Source organism: Pan paniscus, chromosome 5 (assembly GCF_029289425.2).
Source record: "Pan paniscus chromosome 5, NHGRI_mPanPan1-v2.0_pri, whole genome shotgun sequence".
NCBI classification, from domain to species: domain Eukaryota; kingdom Metazoa; phylum Chordata; class Mammalia; order Primates; family Hominidae; genus Pan; species Pan paniscus.
In genome coordinates this window covers 100,255,646-100,274,276 of record NC_073254.2, presented here as the reverse complement: position 1 = coordinate 100,274,276, position 18,631 = coordinate 100,255,646, and the positions used below count along the sequence as shown (strand labels likewise).

Genomic DNA, 18,631 nt, shown 5'->3' with positions numbered 1-18,631 from the left:
CAATTCCCACTGATACCAAAGCTCAAGCTCTGAACTTCTATCTCATGTTGACTTAAATCACAAACTTTGTCTAATTTTAAATGATTATAAAATAATTGTTTAAAGACAAATATTATATAGGAAGAGTTATTAAAATAAAACTGAACTTATCGCAAAGACTTAAGATTCCCTGAGGCAAACTATATTTGGCTTTCAAAGCCATTTTTATGCCATTTTTATTGAAGGGTTTTATTTTAAAAATAAAAGAGCAGCAAAAATGTCACTATTTTCTGTATAAAAAATTTTATTTTCTGTTCTGGACCTCTCAACACATTAATAACCATATCACACAATGTCTTTATCTTATGTTCCTACTTTTTAATTTCCCTTCATCTGCTTTCTTCATATTAGCCTTTTGTACTTTAAGTATATTTTCATTTCAGCTGAAAAAAAAGGAAAAAGGAAGAGGAAGAAAGAAAATGAAGGAGGAAAAGAGAAGGCAGGGGACAGACAGAAAAGATCTGTTCTTAAAAACAATATAACGTTATAAATATTAAATGTGAATTAATGTTTAGCTCAAGCACAAAAATAACTTGCCTCGCACATGGCTTCTTTCCCAGTCTACAACTTCTAGCTCACATTCAAAAATCAGGCAACATCTACTCAACTAAGATAAGCTTATAACTTTGATCTGGTAGAAAAAACAAATAAGAAAAAAAGAATAAAACATAGACACACGCTCACAATCAATTCATGTGGTCAAAAAACAAATATACATCTCTGGATTCACACATCTATGGGTTTCTACAATGATCCCCTGAAAAGCTTATTCAGTAAACAGAAACAGAAAAGATAATACAAAAAATTAAGACATAAAATACTCAAAATATTTTTACCATCAAAAGACCTAAGCTTTTGTGAAAGACAGGTTATAAAAAGGAGATGCTTCAAAATTAATTGGTTGAGCAAGTATTACCTAACTTTAAACAGAAAAAAAAATCTAGGTAACAGTCTTCTCTCAGTCTTTTTAACAAGTAAGAAATAGATTAAAAGCAAAAGTCTTATCCCTGTGACTTTGAGGTAAATACAGACTAAACAAAAGATTTATTAAAATCACCCCATCATCAGTTAAGTGAGAAAGACTTAAGTTAGAAAGAAATATAAAGCTTTGAAAGAGAGGGGAGGTAAACCAACTATGTTCTTGGTCTTATTCTTTGAAGTCTATAAAATTAATCAATGCCAGAGTTTATAAAACCAGTCCTCCTTCAAAAAGAACTTTCTGTAAAACTGGGCATTGGATAGCATACTTAAAAGAACTGCTAAACTCCCCTTCTTAAATACAGTTAAGTTCACATAAATTCCAAGAATCCTGTTTGTTTTCTTTCCTCTAGATAAGCATAGATATTAAATAGAATGAATCAAAATGGAAACATCAAATAGAAATCAAATAAAGTACATAAATGAACATACCTTGATTCCTGGGCAATGGGCAAAAAATGCTTCAGGACTCTGAGAATGATAGAGAGCCCCATGACCAACACAGCCCCAAGGGGACCGGATAGTGAGGCTTCCACAGTTAAAAAGATCCCCAGAGCGATAGCGATACTTGGCAGCTTCATTAACAATCTGAGGGGCAGAAAGAAAGGGGCATGGCACAATGAGTCCTTCCCTTCCAATCTCCTTCCTTTCTTCCTCCCTCCCTCCCTCCCTTCCTTCCTTCCTTCCCTTCCCAAGGCACAATGAGTCTTTCCCTCCCTCCCTGCCTCCCTCCCCCTCTTCCTTCCTTCCTTCCCGCCTGCCTGCCTGCCTTTCTTTCCCATAGCACAATAAGTCTTTCCCTCCCTTCCTTCCTTTCTTAAGACAGGGTCTCGTCCCTCCCTCCCTCCCTCCCTTCCTTCTCTCCTTCCCTCCCTCCCTCCCTCCTTCCTTTCTTCCTTCCTTTCCCATGGCACAATGAGTCTTTCCCTTCCTCCCTCCCTCCCTCCCTTCCTTCCTGCCTTCCTTTCCCATAGCACAATGAGCTTTTCCCTCCCTCCTTTCCTTTCTTTCTTGAGACAGGATCCCGTCACTCCCTCCCTCCCTCCTTCCCTCCCTCCCTCCCTTCCTTCCTTCCTTCCTTTTCTTCCTTCCCTCCCTCCCTCCCTCCTTCCCTCCTTCCTTCCTTCCCTTCTTTCTTTTTGAGACAGGGTCTTGTCTTTCCCTTCCTCTTTTCTCTCCTCTCTCCCCTCTCCCTTCTTCCCTCTCCCCTCTCCCCTCTGTCTCACTCTTTCTTTCTTTCTCTCTTCCTTTCTTTATGAGACAGGGTCTCATTCTGTCACCCAGAGAGTGCAGTGCTGCGATCACAGTTCAATGTAGCCTCGGACTCCTGGTTGAAGTTATCCTCCTGCCTCAGCCTCCAGAGTAACTGGGATGACAGGTATGTGCCACCACAGTGGGCTAATTTTTGTAGCTTTTGTGGATATGGGTTCTCATTATCATTATGTTGCCCAGGATGGTGTTGAACTCTTGGCCTCAAGTGATCCTCCCACCCTGGCCTCCCAAAGTGCTGGGATTGCAGATGTGAGCCACTTCACCCAACCCCAATCTATCTGCTTAAACTATTCTATTAGATCTTTAAATATATGCTCATAACAAAATTATAATTGTAATACATTAGTAAAAGGATAATAAAATGTTAGAATGCAGGTAAGGGTGGGTGGAAGGGTAGCGGCAATACTTGAATATTTCAATGACTGAACAACCCTAGAAATATTCATTCACTTACCTGATCAAATGCAGGGAAAATATAATCTGCGAACTGAATTTCCGCAATGGCAGTAGCTCCAGTGACCGCAATTCCGATTCCAAATCCAACAATTCCTTGTTCACACAATGGGGTATTAAAAACTCTATCTTTTCCTTAAAATAGAAAAGAAAAAAAGGTTAATGTGGCAAATGAGAGTAATGTCATGCATAATACATTTAAAAATTCAGTAAACTAATAATGGGATGGAGAAGTATAGAACAGGTAGAGGAAACAGAAAATAAAGAGTATGGCTAGCCACGGTGGCTCACACCTGTAATCCTAGCAGTTTGGGAGGCCAAGGCAAGAAGATTACTTGAGACCAGGAGTTCAACACCAACATGGCCAACATAGTGAAAACCTGTCTCTATTAAAAAAATAATAATAATAAGGTGAATTACTTAAATCCAATTAATAATTGTATTAATTGTAAGTAATCTAATGTTTCAGTGAAAATAAAAACTGTCACACTAATTTAAAAGAAAGGAAAACCCAACTATTTGAAAGGAAACACAAACTCTGAAGACAGAGAAAGGTTGTTAAAAAAAAGAAAAAAGAAGGAAAAAATAGACAATAAAAAACCTAACCAAAAGAAAGTTGATGTCACTATATTAACAGCAGGCAAACTAGACTTTCAGGAAAAAAACGCACCAGAGATAAAGAGGGAAAACGCATACTGTTAAAGGGTTCAATTCACAAGAAATAAATAATTCTAAATCTATACTTATCTAACAATGGGCTCCAAATAAATGGAAAAAAGCAAGACAACTAAAAGGACAAATGGACAAAATCACCACATAGTGGGAGATGATTTTTTAATGTACTAGTCTTAATAACTGACAAAAAAGGCATACCAAAAAAAAAGGAGGGAGTGTAAAAAATAGAGATGATTTAAACATGTTCAACAAACATGGCCTAACTGACATACAAAGGACACTGCACCCCAAAGCAAAGAATACAAACCCTTTTCAAGTAAACAGAAAACACTGACATCAATTGACCATATACTGGACTACAAATCCAATCTCGACAAATTTTAAAAGATGAAAATCACATATATTCTCTGACCATAGTGTAATTAAGTTAGAAATAAAAAGATCATTCAAAAAATTATGTTAGAATTTTTTTTTTTTTTTTTTGAGATGGAGTTTTGCTCTTGTCACCCAGGCTAGAGTGCAATGGCGCAATCTCAGCTCACTGCAACCTCTGACTCCTGAGTTCAAGCCATTCTCCTGCCTCAGCCACCCGAGTAGCTGGGATTATAGGCGCCCACCACTACACCCAGCTAATTTTTGTATTTTTAGGAAAGACGGGGTTTCACCATGTTGGCCAGGCTGGTCTCGAACTCCTGACCTCAGGTGATCCACCCGCCTCGGCCTCCCACAGTGCTGGGATTACAGGCGTGAGCTACCGGGCCTGGCTAGAAATTTTTTTTAATATATAGCTAAATAACTCACAGCTCAAAGAAGAAACTATAATGAAAATTAGAAAGTGGTATTTTAAATTGAATAATAATGAAAAAACTATACAAAATATCTTATTGAGGTTCTGAACGTAATGTCAGAGTTGCGTTTTTCAGACTATCCTTTCCATATTTAATGATTATAAACTCTGGGCAAAATAAAACAAACAACTATTTAAAGGCATTGAAGGGCCAAAAGTAGGCATAAACTGGAGTCTTGACTCTTGAAAGAAATTAAGCCCAGTGGATGACCATGGCGTTCATAAGGCTTGTCCTGCAAAAGGACTCCCCAGTCTATGAGTCGGGACAGCTAAAATTCAAACAAATAGACTCAGTCTGGTTGATCTGAGGTGTCAGAAAATAGTCTGTGGCTACTGGTGGTTGAAAATTGAGAGACTAAATCCCTAAAAGAAGGGCACAGCATGGAGGAGCCCCAAAATCTGTGCAAAAACTGATCAAATCCTTGCCAACACCTGTGCCCACAGGACACTCCAAAAGCCCAGCAGCAAATAATCTCTCCCAGTTAAAAGAGCTGTGCCTCACCAACAAGGAGGCAGATTTTGGAGTTTGAGACTCTTCAAATTAGAGAAGTTTGATAAACCCTTTAGACGATCCATTCGAACCACTAGGTACAATTTTATTAGCATATAATTCAATTCTCACTTGACGTTTCACCACCTCTTAGCTCATGCCAGAAGTTCATTAGAAATTATAATTTCAGGATTCTGGGTGGACAAAGACAATAGCCACAGTCTGGCCATGTAACCAAATGTTTTGGGAGAAACCTGGTATTCATATTTCACTTCCATAATCCAAGGATACCAGTTCTTTTTCATATATAGAATTCACTTTTAGCTTAATCATTTCCTTTGAATATGAACGAAACATGGGGCAGGTGTTGGGAAATGCCGACCAGACACATCCTGTAGTTTGCCAGGCTATAAGCAGCTGCAAAAACTGAAAGCATGATTCATACTTATCATGATCTGTGACTATCTTCTGAAATTGTGACCTCTATTCCCCATCAATTCCCTATTTGACTGTGAGTAGCTTGATAATCTTTGAAAATCTATGATTCCAGTGAACCATCAACTCAGTGGTAGAAAATGAACGTAAATTCCAGCTGTCTCCCACGGAATTCACAGCCCTGGAATATCTGAACCACCTTAACCAAACTAGCAGCATTCTTATTGATTCCTTGCTAGTTCATGGGATTTAGATATTTTTCATCTCGGTAAGAAATATAGCCTTGTTGCCAATAGAAAGCAGAAAAAAATGAGTTTCTCAAAACTCTCTTACCCCAAAACATGTTCGGTTTGAGGAAATAGTTTAACAAGTCTCTCTGACAAGTTTCTACGATGTAGCAAAAAGTGCTTCAACATGAACTGTTAAAAATCGGTTTCTATTTTCTCCCAGATACTGATTGAGGAGAAGAGCACAAATAAGACACACAATATTGATGACTTCCTCTATCTTATAATGCAATTCATCCAATGTAAAGTTCCTGTAGTACCCTGTAAGTGTCCTGATAGATGAAAAAATACATGAGTGACTGCGCTATGAGCCAAGACAGACCTGGATTTAAGTGTTACCTCCACGGATCACTAAACACTCTAAGGCTCCATTTCTTATGTGTAACAGAAAAATTATAACACTGAAAAGACTATAATAATTCATACATTTATTCAACGAATGTTTTTAAACTACTTAATATTATACAGACACTTCCCTAACAGCAGCAAACAAAACGAAAACATTCCTCATGAATGTTTACATTCTAGTCACAAGAAATGCAATAAAAACAAAATAAATGAAGGAAATATTTAGTTTGTTAGATGATGAACCAGGGGAGTAGGTGATGGAGGGAGGGAAACTACTATGATTTTTAAGGACATTGGAAAGACCCCACTGAGAGGTGACAGTTAAGCAAAGGGTTTAAATAAATGAGGATGTGTACCATGCATGTATCTGAGAGAATAAATATTCTGGGCAGAGCAACCATCAAGTACAAAAACCATGGGGTAAGAAAATGTTTAATATATCAGAGGAAGGGCAAGGAGTCCAGATTGCCTGGTCTAGAGTAAAAGAAAGAGTAGTAGGAGATAAAGTCAAGGAGTTACGGGATGGAATGGGTAGATGATCAAGCAGGGCCCTGGAGGACATTGTAAACCCTCTTTTACTGTGAGAGCGAGTCAGAGAGCAGGTGAGTGAGAAAAACAGGAAGTTCTTGAGTAAGGTCATGCCATTCTCTGAGCTGCATTTCAACAGGATCCCTCTGACTGGTATTTGGTGAATAGCCTGTCAATAGCAAGGGTGGACACAGCAAGATTGATTATCTGATACTGCAATAATCCCAGTAAGAGATAACAATGCATAATAGCAGAGAAGGTGGAGAAATGGTGTGAGACTCTGGATATATTCTAAAGACAGAGCTAAAAGGATTTGCTGATGAAATGGATGTGCAGTATGAGTCACAGCAATACTAAGGATGATTCAAAGTCTTTTGGCCTGGGTAACCTGAAGGACAGAGTTCCCAGTAACTGAGAAAGGGAAAACTGTGAAGAAGCATGTTGGGTGAGAGATCAGCAGCTCAGGTTTGGAGATGTTTACTTTGAGATGCCCTCAGATATTCAGGTAGAGCTATCAATTAGACTGTTGGATATAAGTTGGAAGTCTTCAGCATAAAGACAGCATTTAATAACAAGGGATGGGATAAGATTACCTAGTAAATTTAAATGGAGAGAAAAGAAGAGATCTAAGATTGTAGCCTGGATACTCCAATGTTAACAAGACAAACAGGTGAGACATAAATCAGCCAAGTTGAGAAGGAAAACAAGCCAGAGTTTGGAGGAAAACCAGGAGGAGAATGTGCTGTCCCAAAAGGAAGTGTTTCCAAGAAAAGAGTGATTAACTTGTGTCTATACTGCTATTAAAAAGTGAGATGAGGACTGAGGATTTTATCATTGGTGACCTTAACATGACCGTTTCTGCAAAGTAGGAGAGGAGAGAAAAAAAAAAAGCTTAATTGCAGTGACTTCAAGTGAGAATAGAGAATAGAAGCAGAGAAATTGAAGACAATGAGTAGTGACAATTATATGGAGAAACGGTGCTATAAAGGAGAGAAGAAGCCAGGCGCTATGGATCACACCTGTAATCCCACCACTTTCGGAGAATCACTTGAGCCCAGGAGTTCAAGACCTTACGGCAAAACCCCATCTCTACAAAAAATACAATAATAACATTAGCCGGGTGTGGTGGCACGTGCCTGTAGTCCCAGCTACTCAGGAGGCTAAGGTGGGAGGATCATTTGAACCCAGGAGGTCAAGGCTGCAGTGAGCTGAGATGGCACCACTGCACTCCACCCTGGGCAACAGAGTGAAATTCTGTCTTAAAAAAAGAGAGAGAGAAGAGAAGAGAAAGGGAGCAGTCACTAGAGGGGAATATGGGGTCAAGAGAGTTTTGGGTTTTTTTGTTTTGAGATGGAGTCTCGCTCTGTCACCCGGCTGGAATGCAGTGGCACAATCTCCACTCACTGCAACCTCTACCTCCTGGGTTCAAGTGATTCTCCTTCCTCAGCCTCCCGAGTAGCTGGGATTACAGGCGCCCAAGACCACGCCCAGCTAATTTTTGTATTTTTAGTAGAGATGGGGTTTCACCATGTTGGCCAGGCTTGTCTCAAACTCCTGACCTCAGGTGATCCACCCGCCCCAGCCTCCCAAAGTGCTGGGATTACAGGCGTGAGCCACTGCACCCAGCAAGACAGGTTTTTAAGATGGAAAAAAATAACAGCATATTTGCAGGCTGATGGGAATGATCAGTAGAGAAGAGAACATTGATTATTTTGAGAAAATTAATAAAATGGAGAGAAGGAATAATAACTGGAACCATGTCTTTGAAAAGGTGACAAGAGAAGAAGGGATCTACTGTGGAGGGGTTGATAGGAACCCTTACATTCTTTCAGAGTGCGGGAGGAAAGAAGGCATATGGGCATTGATGGTGGTACATGGATATATGCAGTGATAAGAGCTTATCCAAGTTCTTATTAGTGGCATCTATCCTTTCAGTAAAATGCAAAACTAAATTATTACCTAAGAATAAGGATGGGAGAAGCTGTTTTGAGGAGGGGGGAAAAAGTATGAAATAGTCATCTGGGAGAATGGAAGACCAAATGGACCCGGAACATGCGGCATGATGGCAGGCAACATGAGTGCCCCGGAACTTCCCAGCCTTGAACTTAAAGACCAGTTGCATCATTACGTTTTGCTCCAGTGACATTCAGCTCAGGATTCACACAGAGAGATGGATTTAACTAGAATTAGATTTTGCCAAGCAAATATTGACATGAAATTTAAACTGGATGTAAAAGAAAGAAAGGTAATCAGGGAAATGAAAGACAGCAACAAGGTGGTAAAATCCGTGGCTTTTAAGAATCAATAAGGTCAAAAGACTGTTGGAATGGAGGTACTAGAAGCAGTGAGCTACAGTGAGATTCAAAATGCTAATCAGAGTTGAGGATGCTTCAAACTGAGATTATGGAGAGACCACTGTTATTGCTAATGACAAGAGTATGGCTGTAAGAATGAAAAGCTAATGTAGGATGGAGGATAAGATCACCAGAGAAGAAAAGGATAAGAAGCTGAGAAGCCAGAATATTGAAAAGACCATCCATGTGGACACTGACAGGAATGCTGGAGAGAGTGACAGTGAGCCAGGCTGGGAACAAAGAGGATCAGCCTGAGGTCCATAAGGACAAGGAGGGGGAGTGCCAGTGCTTAGCACTTACTTACCCAGCACACTGACAGTATTTAACATATTTTTAGTTTGAAAGGATAAATTAGATAAGTGGAGCTAGTTTCTTTGGATTTAGAAATCACATTTTTTTTTCTGCCCCATTCTCAGCAACTGGATTGTCTTTTTCTACTTTCTACTCAGCTATTTGATATTTGGAACCAACTTTCTCAAATTCAATATATTAAATAGTGTGTATGTCGTAAGATAATTTCACACAGCTTAGCTCAGGTAGCATAAAAAATTAATATTCCTAAAATATATAATAATTTAAGTCATTCATCCAAATGATGACTAAATTGTAGGATGTTGAAATTCCTATCTTTTAAAGGCAGTTGGGGTCTATAATGACACAGTAAGTTTCGGAGGCTCAAAGAAGTTGCAAGAAGGAATCTATATCAATCAAAGTGCTGCAAACCAAACTCAGCAAATGTTTAATTCACTGATTAGTGGCTTTGACCTCATGTGAAGGAAAAAACTATGCCTACTCTGAAACAGTTCCTCAATGCCTAGCAGCTTTGATTGGGCAAAAAAAAGTAAATACCATCTGAATTACTTCTTTCTAAACTCAGATAGCTGAATAAAATGAAAATTTCTGATAAACTTGTTGCTGATCAATAGTATAGATAACTAAAATAAAAGAAATAAATATTTCTATAACATGCCATTTTCTTATATTGTGCTACTCCTGCTTTGTATAACTCCATGATCTCCCAAGTCAATGAAAACATGTGTGGAATGCCAGATGGCTGACTGTATATTTGACTTATCAATTTCTCACTTGTTGAAGATCAAGCATAAAATCATACCATCGCTTTCTAATAGTGTCCTTCTTTTGTAAAGGGAGCATGATTAAGAAGTTCTACATCACTGGCAGTACACCATCTGTTAAAGATATTGTCCATTACATAATACTAAACTTCATATTAAAATCAGCAGGTGACTCCTCTTGCTAAGCAATTAGAAATGGGTAAAATTGAGTCCACCAGTGAACCCTATTCCCTATCTAACATTCAGCCACAACTATAGACCAGAAAAATAGGGAAAAGAGGGCAGAGAAACAATTAAGAAAAAGAAGCCGGTGTGATGGTTCAGGCCTGTAATCCCAGCACTTCGAGAGGCTGAGGTGGGCGGATCACTTGAGGACAGGAGTTCGAAACCAGCCTGGCCAACATGGCAAAACCCCATCTCTACTAAAAATACAAAAAATTTGCCAGGTGTGGTGGTGCATGCCTGTAAACCCAGCTACTTGGGAGGCTGAGGCAGGAGAATCGCTTGAACCCAGGAGGCAGAGGCTGCAGTGAGCCGAGATCACACCACTGCATTCCAGCCTGGGAGACAGAATGAGAAAAAAAAAAGAAAACGAAAAAGCATGACTTAAGGTGACAGCCTATTACCTCCTGGCAGGTTAAAGGTATCACTAAGAATCTGTTTCTTGTGTCCCTAGACAATTTTCAGAAGCTTTAATTAGTTTTAGAGTTTATCTGTGAACAAAGTAGATCTGCAAGTTATTAAATCTATCTGGGATAAAATTAAATTTCTTCTTTCCATTATGGATTTCTGTAAAAGATTTCTGTAAAAGCAGATTTAAAACTGTCTGTTTCTAAGCAAGTTGTGTTTCCTCAGGACCTAGATTTGAATAGGTCGGAATATCCTTCTGGAAAATGATCGACTCCATCAGGGAAACAGCTCAGGTCCCAGTCTCTGAGCAGAAAGATAAATAAGAACATAAATATTTGTGACTAAGCTACAAAATAAACCAGGGAAATAAAAGTCATTATAGACACAATTGTAACAGTGGGAGACAGAAATAAATAATACATCCAGTAATTTCAGTCATAGTATACTTGATAGAATATGTTGTGATTTCACAATATATTAAAGCTTGATGATGAAAAATTTGATAAAGATAAAACGCATTTGTTTTAGGGTCAACTAAAGCAAAAATACAAAGCTAATCCAGAAGACCATTTCTGCCTCTTAAAAAATGGAAAACAGAACATTCTATTCATTAGACAGGCCAGAAAAATGCTTAAAGAATGAATATGCACGCAAATTTAAAAAATTACTAAGTAGAATGACAATACAGTTTATCTTGTATTGGGATACAAACTGGGATACTTCTGAGACTGTGAGGAGTTACTAAAAATAATTAACAGATGTTAGATGCTAACTGATTTTTTTTTAATCTAGTCTCTGTACTAGTTGAGAAGATAGTTTTTTTGTTGTTTTTTGGGTTTTTTTATACTTTAAGTTCTAGGGTACATGTGCACAATGTGCAAGTTTGTTACATATGTATTCATGTGCCATGCTGGTGTGCTGCACCCATTAACTCATCATTTACATTAGGTATTTCTCCTAAGCTAACTGATTTTCAACAGGCTTAAACTGGGTATTTCTAGGCAAACAGGACTAACCTGGGTAAACCAAGGGTTATAGTCACCTTATTATTAGAGTTACCAAATATTAACACCTAAGTTGAAAGTAGTAAGGGGAAAATGGTGTTCCCCTTACTCATACCTAATCCACCACATATTAGCATCGTAAATTAGGCTACTCATGATCCAGAGGTAGAAAATGAAAAAGAACACTGAATAAGCAATCCTGTCATCAAGGTAATCGTCACAGTTTACTGCCTAGGGTGAACACTATGATGCATGAAGCCCAGATCACCCATTTGTGAAGATCACCCAACATGTTGCCTTGGTTACTAAGAATTCTGTTGGCTGACAGATATCAGCACTTCAGCTATCACACCCTTTAGGGTCTGTTTTATCTGCAGTGAACTTCCTAGACTGAGGTCATGCTTGGCATCTCCCATCCACTGATTGATCAGTGTAAGAGTACAAAGGCCTGGTCATTTCAGCCCAACTAGGGACAACTAGATGGCAAAAGAGTCATTCTGATTGCACAGATCCCACAGGGTTGGCAAAGGCTGTCACTGGTCTTGCATCTCTTCTGGACATCTCCCTCTATCTAATTCTGCTTTTGCTTTAAAGCAGCACTATTTTTATGGTTCTAGAATATGACAGGTTCCAAGGTTTCCAGATTTAGAAGTTTACCTATAATTATAATTATCCTACAACAATATTCTTCAAATTGTTACCTCCAAGAAGCATTGTTTAGAAATAGCTGTTTGTGAACCTTGTCCTACAGATTCTACCCTATTATTCTGAACACTCCAAGGCAAGATATCTGGGTCATCGTAATGGCTAAGAGACAAATTAAAGAAGACAAAAATCAACCAGAAACAAATGTATGTGCTTAGTAAATGCTTACTGAATGAATGTTTATTAAATGCAAAAGCCCTTCTGTAATCAATGAGTCTGCAATTCTGGGTATAGATACAACAATGTCAACACACAGCAAAGCCCAAATTAGTTTGAAGGATTCAGTGACTGGATTAAAATTTCTAAGCTCCTCTGCTAAGAACACAGACTGTCTCATTCATTTCATCAGTAGTCCAATAGTGCCTACTACAACCTCTTGAATTTACCAGTCTTTCAGTAATATCGTTTGAATGAACAAGCTTAAAAGACCCATCATTTTGGACTAAAGAGACATTTATGTCTATGGCAATCATGACGTGGTAACACCAAGTACTAAGATGTCTAGATATGTCAGCAAGACAGATTCAGTTTAGTTGAAATAGATATGTACTATGTAATATAAACATGAAATTTTTCATTTAAACAATTAGAAAATCTGACAGTGAAGAGAGACTATAGGCCCACCCAAATATAAAGATTCTCAGCCGGGCGCAGTGGCTCACACCTGTAATCCCAGCACTTTGGGAGGCCAAGGTGGGCGGATCACCTGAGGTCAGGAGTTCAAGACCAGCCTGACCAACATGGAGAAACCCTGTCTCTATTTAAAAAAAAAAAAAAAAAAAAATTCAGAAAAAATTAGCCAGGCGTGGTGGCACAGGTCTGTAATCCCAGCTACTTGGGAGGCTGAGGCACGAGAATTGCTTGAACCTGGGAGGCGGAGGTTGCGGTGAGCTAAGATCGTGCCATTGCATTCCAGCCTGGGCAATAAGAGCAAAATTCCATCTCAAAAAAAAAAAAAAAAAAAATTCTCACCCAATAACCTCCAGTGCCTAGAACAATCCCTTGTACATAGTGGAATTTTAAAAACATTTGCTCAATGTATGAATGAATGAAAAATGAACCCAAAATAGTAATATTAAAATAGAAATGACAGTCAAAAATCACAGAAACTAAAAATCAGGCCAGATAACAATATTTTGAATATGCAACTACCCACACACAGATCAGTGGATTATGTCATGATTTTAGGTAGCCATGTATTAGAGAAATTAATTTTTTTAATGACAGAAAAGGAGAAAAGTCACAATTTTAAGCAACCCATAGAAAATGAAATAGAAAACATCTAGTTGAAGGTTAGCTATCATGATTATGATACAATAATGTTCAGTATCATAGACTGAGGTTTCTCAAACCAAGTACTAGATATACAACTTTTAAGGGAAAAATGTGTTCTTACACTCCTAATGCCAACTTAAACCACTTTTAATATGTTATTTTAATACATACAAAACAAAACTTAGCATTTATTACCCTGATAAAAAGACAAAGCCAAAACAAATTTATAAATTAAATACAAAAATAACTACCTAACCAATTAAATTCAAATTAACAGTAAAAAATATGGCATAATGAACAACGGGTTTTCTGCTGAAATGTCAACACCAACAAAGCTTTGAGTTTGATAATATATTTAATCTCTTTCTGTTTTTGTTTTTACTTTAATCATTCTAATGAAAAGAATACCTATTCACCTAAATGCACTGTACACAATAGTACTGATAACCTCATGGCTTCCTTAACCAGTTAAGGATAATCAGACCTCGTTCCAAACAAAACCACTAACAAGCAGTCCTTGAACACTAATTTAAGGAAGTCACTTAAAGATATGGTTGGTATCACAACCATATTGAATTCTGCATTATATGTGTGCCTTATTCAATTATCACTAGAAGCAGGTATAGAAAATTCTTTTTGTACTTACTGATACACTTACTTCTAATGATTGTTACAAGTTGCTCTATTAAAAAATGGAATCTGTCATCTGCCTACAACTTGAATGTTATCTCTATAATGCAGGTTCTTTTGGGTGTGGCAAGCAGGGATGCTCCTAGCACTGTTTGTTATTTGAATCTCAGTGAAAGCCTCATACACTTCAGATAATATGAAGTAGCTGGCCTTCACATTACCATGAACACAATAATAAACACCAACACTAATTTTACCATGTAGTAGTATCTAGTTACATGGCAAATGATTCAGATGACCCAGAAAAAGCTTATATTACCTTCTCAAGATTATCGTTGACAGTAAAATCCCAAATTCTAAATCTCAGAAAATGTAAGAACTCTCAGAATACATTCATGGACACAGAGGGTTGGTTAACACCAGTTAAAGAAACAGTACCCCAGGCAGGGAGAAGGTGGACAAATAAAATAATTGACTCCACTGTTCAATTTTAGAGGAAAAATTCTACTTAAGACTAAGTTGGGGGGGAAAAAGTATTTTTTAAAACAAACTATCCATGGAGCTGTGGCAAATGTTTAAAAGCACTATTTTAGAAATCTCTCACGCATCCCACCAAAAAAACAACTAAGCTCCAAACAACCAAGCACTCAAAAAAAGAAAACCTAAAAAAAAAACAAACAAAAAAAAAACTTTGCATTATTATGGGGTAAATTAATCTTTTATTTTAAAATGAATTTCTAAATTAAGGAGAATATAAGTACATTCCTATATTGTATCTATTGGGGAAAAAAAGAAATTCAAGGTTATATTTACCAGTAATCCCACAAGGGGTAAAAATGTGTTCTTTAAGTAAATTAAGAACAAAAGAATTAATGTGATAGAATCAATGTGATAATTCAATGATCTGTAAAAACTATGGTTGGGTATGAAAAGAGCACATAGAAAAACTAATTACAAAATGACAAAATCCTAATGCTATTGAAAACCTTCCCACTAACCCCATAGTCTTCAAATAAGGAAATCGAATTGTTACTTAAGTGGTTAGCCCCAAGTCAATAGCCAGTAACTGGCAGCTTGACACCCAAATCAACAATTGCTTCCCTTTCTTTCTGCTAGAGAAATTTCTTCCCTACATTGTCTCTTGCAAACTACTCAAGTCACAAATGCTAAAATATATTAAATTAGACCTTGTTATCTGGCACCACAGCCACAAATACAAAATAGTTTTAAATAGCTAATCTGAATGTAATAAGTCTTTGAGGACAATGTCCTAAAATTCCATCATATGTTCTCCAAAAACCTATGCAAATAAGATAGCTACTATAAAACTGTCACAGTGCATGACCTAGCTACCAACAATGAAATAAAATAAAAAGCATGTTAAGAAAACAGGAATAAAAATGACCAGGAAAACTTCCTTAATCAGGAATACGTTTTTAAAGGCCTTTTAAAAAGGGCTACTTCAAACTTTGATTTAATAATAAATTACATATCAAGATAGCACTGTTAACACTGTTCCACTATTACTCTGTGGAAATTTATACATGTTTCTATCTCAAAAAGGGAGTGTAAAATCTCCAAACTTGTGGATAAAACTAAGATGTTACTGGTAACAAGGTGTCAAGCTGTTTTTACATAATCCACTTATTAAAGAAATGGGTATGGGGAAAGGAAACAATTAAATAGATAGAAGCCCTCGAATCAGTTCAGATTCAAGTGAAATTTCAAACTTACTATATCAATCTTATAATTCAACAAATTATCTGAATTATCATAGTTATCAAAAAAATTAAAATGCTCTTGAAGTTGGGCACAAATTTTTAAAAGTACTTTTACTTTTTAATACATTATAAAAGAAATCTTAAAGTATAAAATAAAAATAATTTTGATACCTAAAATTTAGGTTTTCTTTTGTTTGCCAAGAAATTCAATTACTATTATCAATTACTAGATTAGAGACTACTAAAAATATGGAACACTGGAATGAAATTATCTTAAGATGAACAAAGTGCTGTTTGTCACAACTTAGATAAGATCTTTAATGAATTAGTTGTGTCCTAGGAGGGGGAGCAAACTGAAGATATAGTCTCTCAAATATACCTTCCTAATCTTATTAGATAGATGTTGTAAGAGATAGTATCAAGCTCTCTCAAATCACCTCTTGCCACCATCAGAGGCTCTGATTCTGACCCAGTAAAAAATATCACTTGATATAATTTGTTCTATACGTACTTGACCATGTACAAAGCACTGTAGTTAGTTGCTACAAATGATAAAGGGATAAATAAAACACCATCCTGTCCTCACACAACTTACAATGCGATAAGTCAAATATAATTATGATGTAAGAAAATGACATACAAATAAAATGCTATTAGAGGAGACGGGAATTCTTTTGGGCTTGGAGGACTCATACAAAGTTTTATGAAAAAGAAGACACTGAATTAGGCACTGAAGAATGGGCAGCATTTCGACAGGCACAGGTAGAAGGAAAAGTGTGACCAAAGGCAGGAAATAAGGGCAAACTCTGAGTTGGGAAGCAAACCAAGAAGGCTGAAGTATAAGAGGATTAAAAACAGTAGTGGGAGATAAAGATAGAAAGTTTGGTGTATATAAGCAAGTTACTACAGTGCTTAAAAGCATGGGCTCTGGCATCACGATACATGGGTTTAAATCTGGTTCCACCATTTACCAGTTGTGTGGTCTTGGATTGTGCTTCAGTTTCCTCATCCACAAAATCAGGATAAAAATAACTAACCTGTCTATCAATCAGAGCTGATCTGAGGATCAAATAAGATAAAGCACATTCAAGTGCTCTGCAAACCATAAAGCATTTTATAAGATGTATAATGCTATTATCAGGATAGTGTTGAGGAAAATAAGAAGGAGAAAGAATTTGAGAAACACTATAGAACCAACAGGACTTAATAGTTGTTAGTTGAGAGGCACGTGGCAGCCGAAAATCCCCTGACAATTGGCACTGAGAAGTACTGAGGACGTTGCATGGTCTTTAAGGATCCCAGACCATCAGCTGGAAGATCTCACTAGGCATGTACTGCGCTCATCCTCAAACTCTATCCACTATCCTCAAACTCTATCCACTCCAGCTGGAAGATGTCTACAGTACCTTGAATCACTCAACAATAAGCATTATCTCTCTATCTGGGATGAAGGGTGGGGTGGGGAAGGAAGTTCAGCCATGACAGCGGGGCTGTGACAGGCAATTCAAAACTATGAACCCAAATCCTGTTCCATTAGCAAGACCATGAATGGGCACCAAGGAGGCACACATCCAAAGATCTTCATCCAAAAATCCTGAGGTTTACCACTGAACAGAGGGAGGCTATAAACAGGAAGCCTGGCCACAGCTCACCTTCTGCAAAAAAGAGACCCCAAGAGTGAGAATGAAGGGCTGAAGATCAAAGGCAACTCCTGGATTAAAGAACAATGTTACTGCTGCAGCTGTGTATCTACAGCAACTTACAGACTACACAGGTCAAGGATTGAGCCCAACCAAGGGGGCCCAAACCCTTCAAGCACTGCTTGGAAATGAGGGGCACCTGATCCTAAGAGATCACAGTTCTTTTCAAGTAAGCCTCCACTTAAAAGCCCTCACTCTACACTAGCCCCCTCAAGGGTCCCTGAGCTATATGCTGTGTGCTGTTTGCCATAACATTTGAGTAAGGTCCATATGACAGACATGATGATCCACTAAGGTACCAGCATGAACCTGGAAGTACAGGACCAACTCAGCATGCCAAGAGCCCCAGATATCTTCAGGAATTGTCAATGCTAGTTTTGATAAGGCTATGGGCCCATAGAAGATATATTACAACTAATAATAAATCAATTACTAGTGTTTCTTAACTTTATGTAAGCTGAAATTTGCTTCTGTGCATGCTCAATGTGATTCTAAGAGATAAAATGTCTGTACTTTGGAAATCACCCTGTCATGAATGAAACAAATGATTATGACCTGAATGTTTGGATGTCAGGGAATATGACTACATAACTAGTTAAGCTTAAATTAGCCTCTCCTTTAAGTGACTCTTTAAGCTTGTTAGCCTCTCCTTTAAGTGACTATTTAAGCTTGTTAGCCTCTCCTTTAAGTGACACTCGAAGAGAAAAACACAAAAACTCATTTCAGGCAAACTGATATTTACTATGTCCTTAAAAAAGAAAGAATAACAGTCTTGTCATGTAAGAAAGAAAAACTATTTCAGTCTTCTATCTTTTATTAAAATCAAGTTTATTTATGTACCTGTACAAATTTCTTAAATGGAGCAATCTAAAAGCTAAGAGATTAAAGTTGGAGTTTGGAGGAATACACAATAAAAATGCAGTTTTTCAAATTAATATACACATAGCTGATGCTGAATAAACAGATTCAAAAAAAAAAGAATACAAAAATATTTCTGAATAAACCTGTAACAACTCCACAGTGCTTGAATACAACCAAAGCTGTTTTTCCAGAAAATCAAAAGAAGTATTTTCATCATCCTTGTGATACCAGCTTCAATTTAAGGGCAAGCCATCGAAATTTTTCTTTTTAATCTTCCTTCATTTATATGGAAATGAGATGTTTCCTAAAACATATCTGTACCC

At 37.4% G+C, this 18,631-nt stretch overlaps 1 protein-coding gene across 6 annotated transcripts in view; it reads right to left on the bottom strand.

The window, feature by feature from the left end:
- The window catches only part of BCKDHB (branched chain keto acid dehydrogenase E1 subunit beta), a 253,397-nt gene that overhangs the window by 188,567 nt on the left and 46,199 nt on the right, over nt 1-18,631 (bottom strand). For all 6 annotated transcript variants that reach the window (XM_034962428.3, XM_063605391.1, XM_034962429.3 and 3 more), the window contains exons 4-5: nt 2,744-2,877; nt 1,450-1,605 (exon numbers count right to left, since the gene is read on the bottom strand). In XM_034962428.3, coding sequence (XP_034818319.1) covers nt 1,450-1,605; nt 2,744-2,877 — 290 coding nt within the window. The remainder of the gene's footprint in view (nt 1-1,449; nt 1,606-2,743; nt 2,878-18,631) is intronic.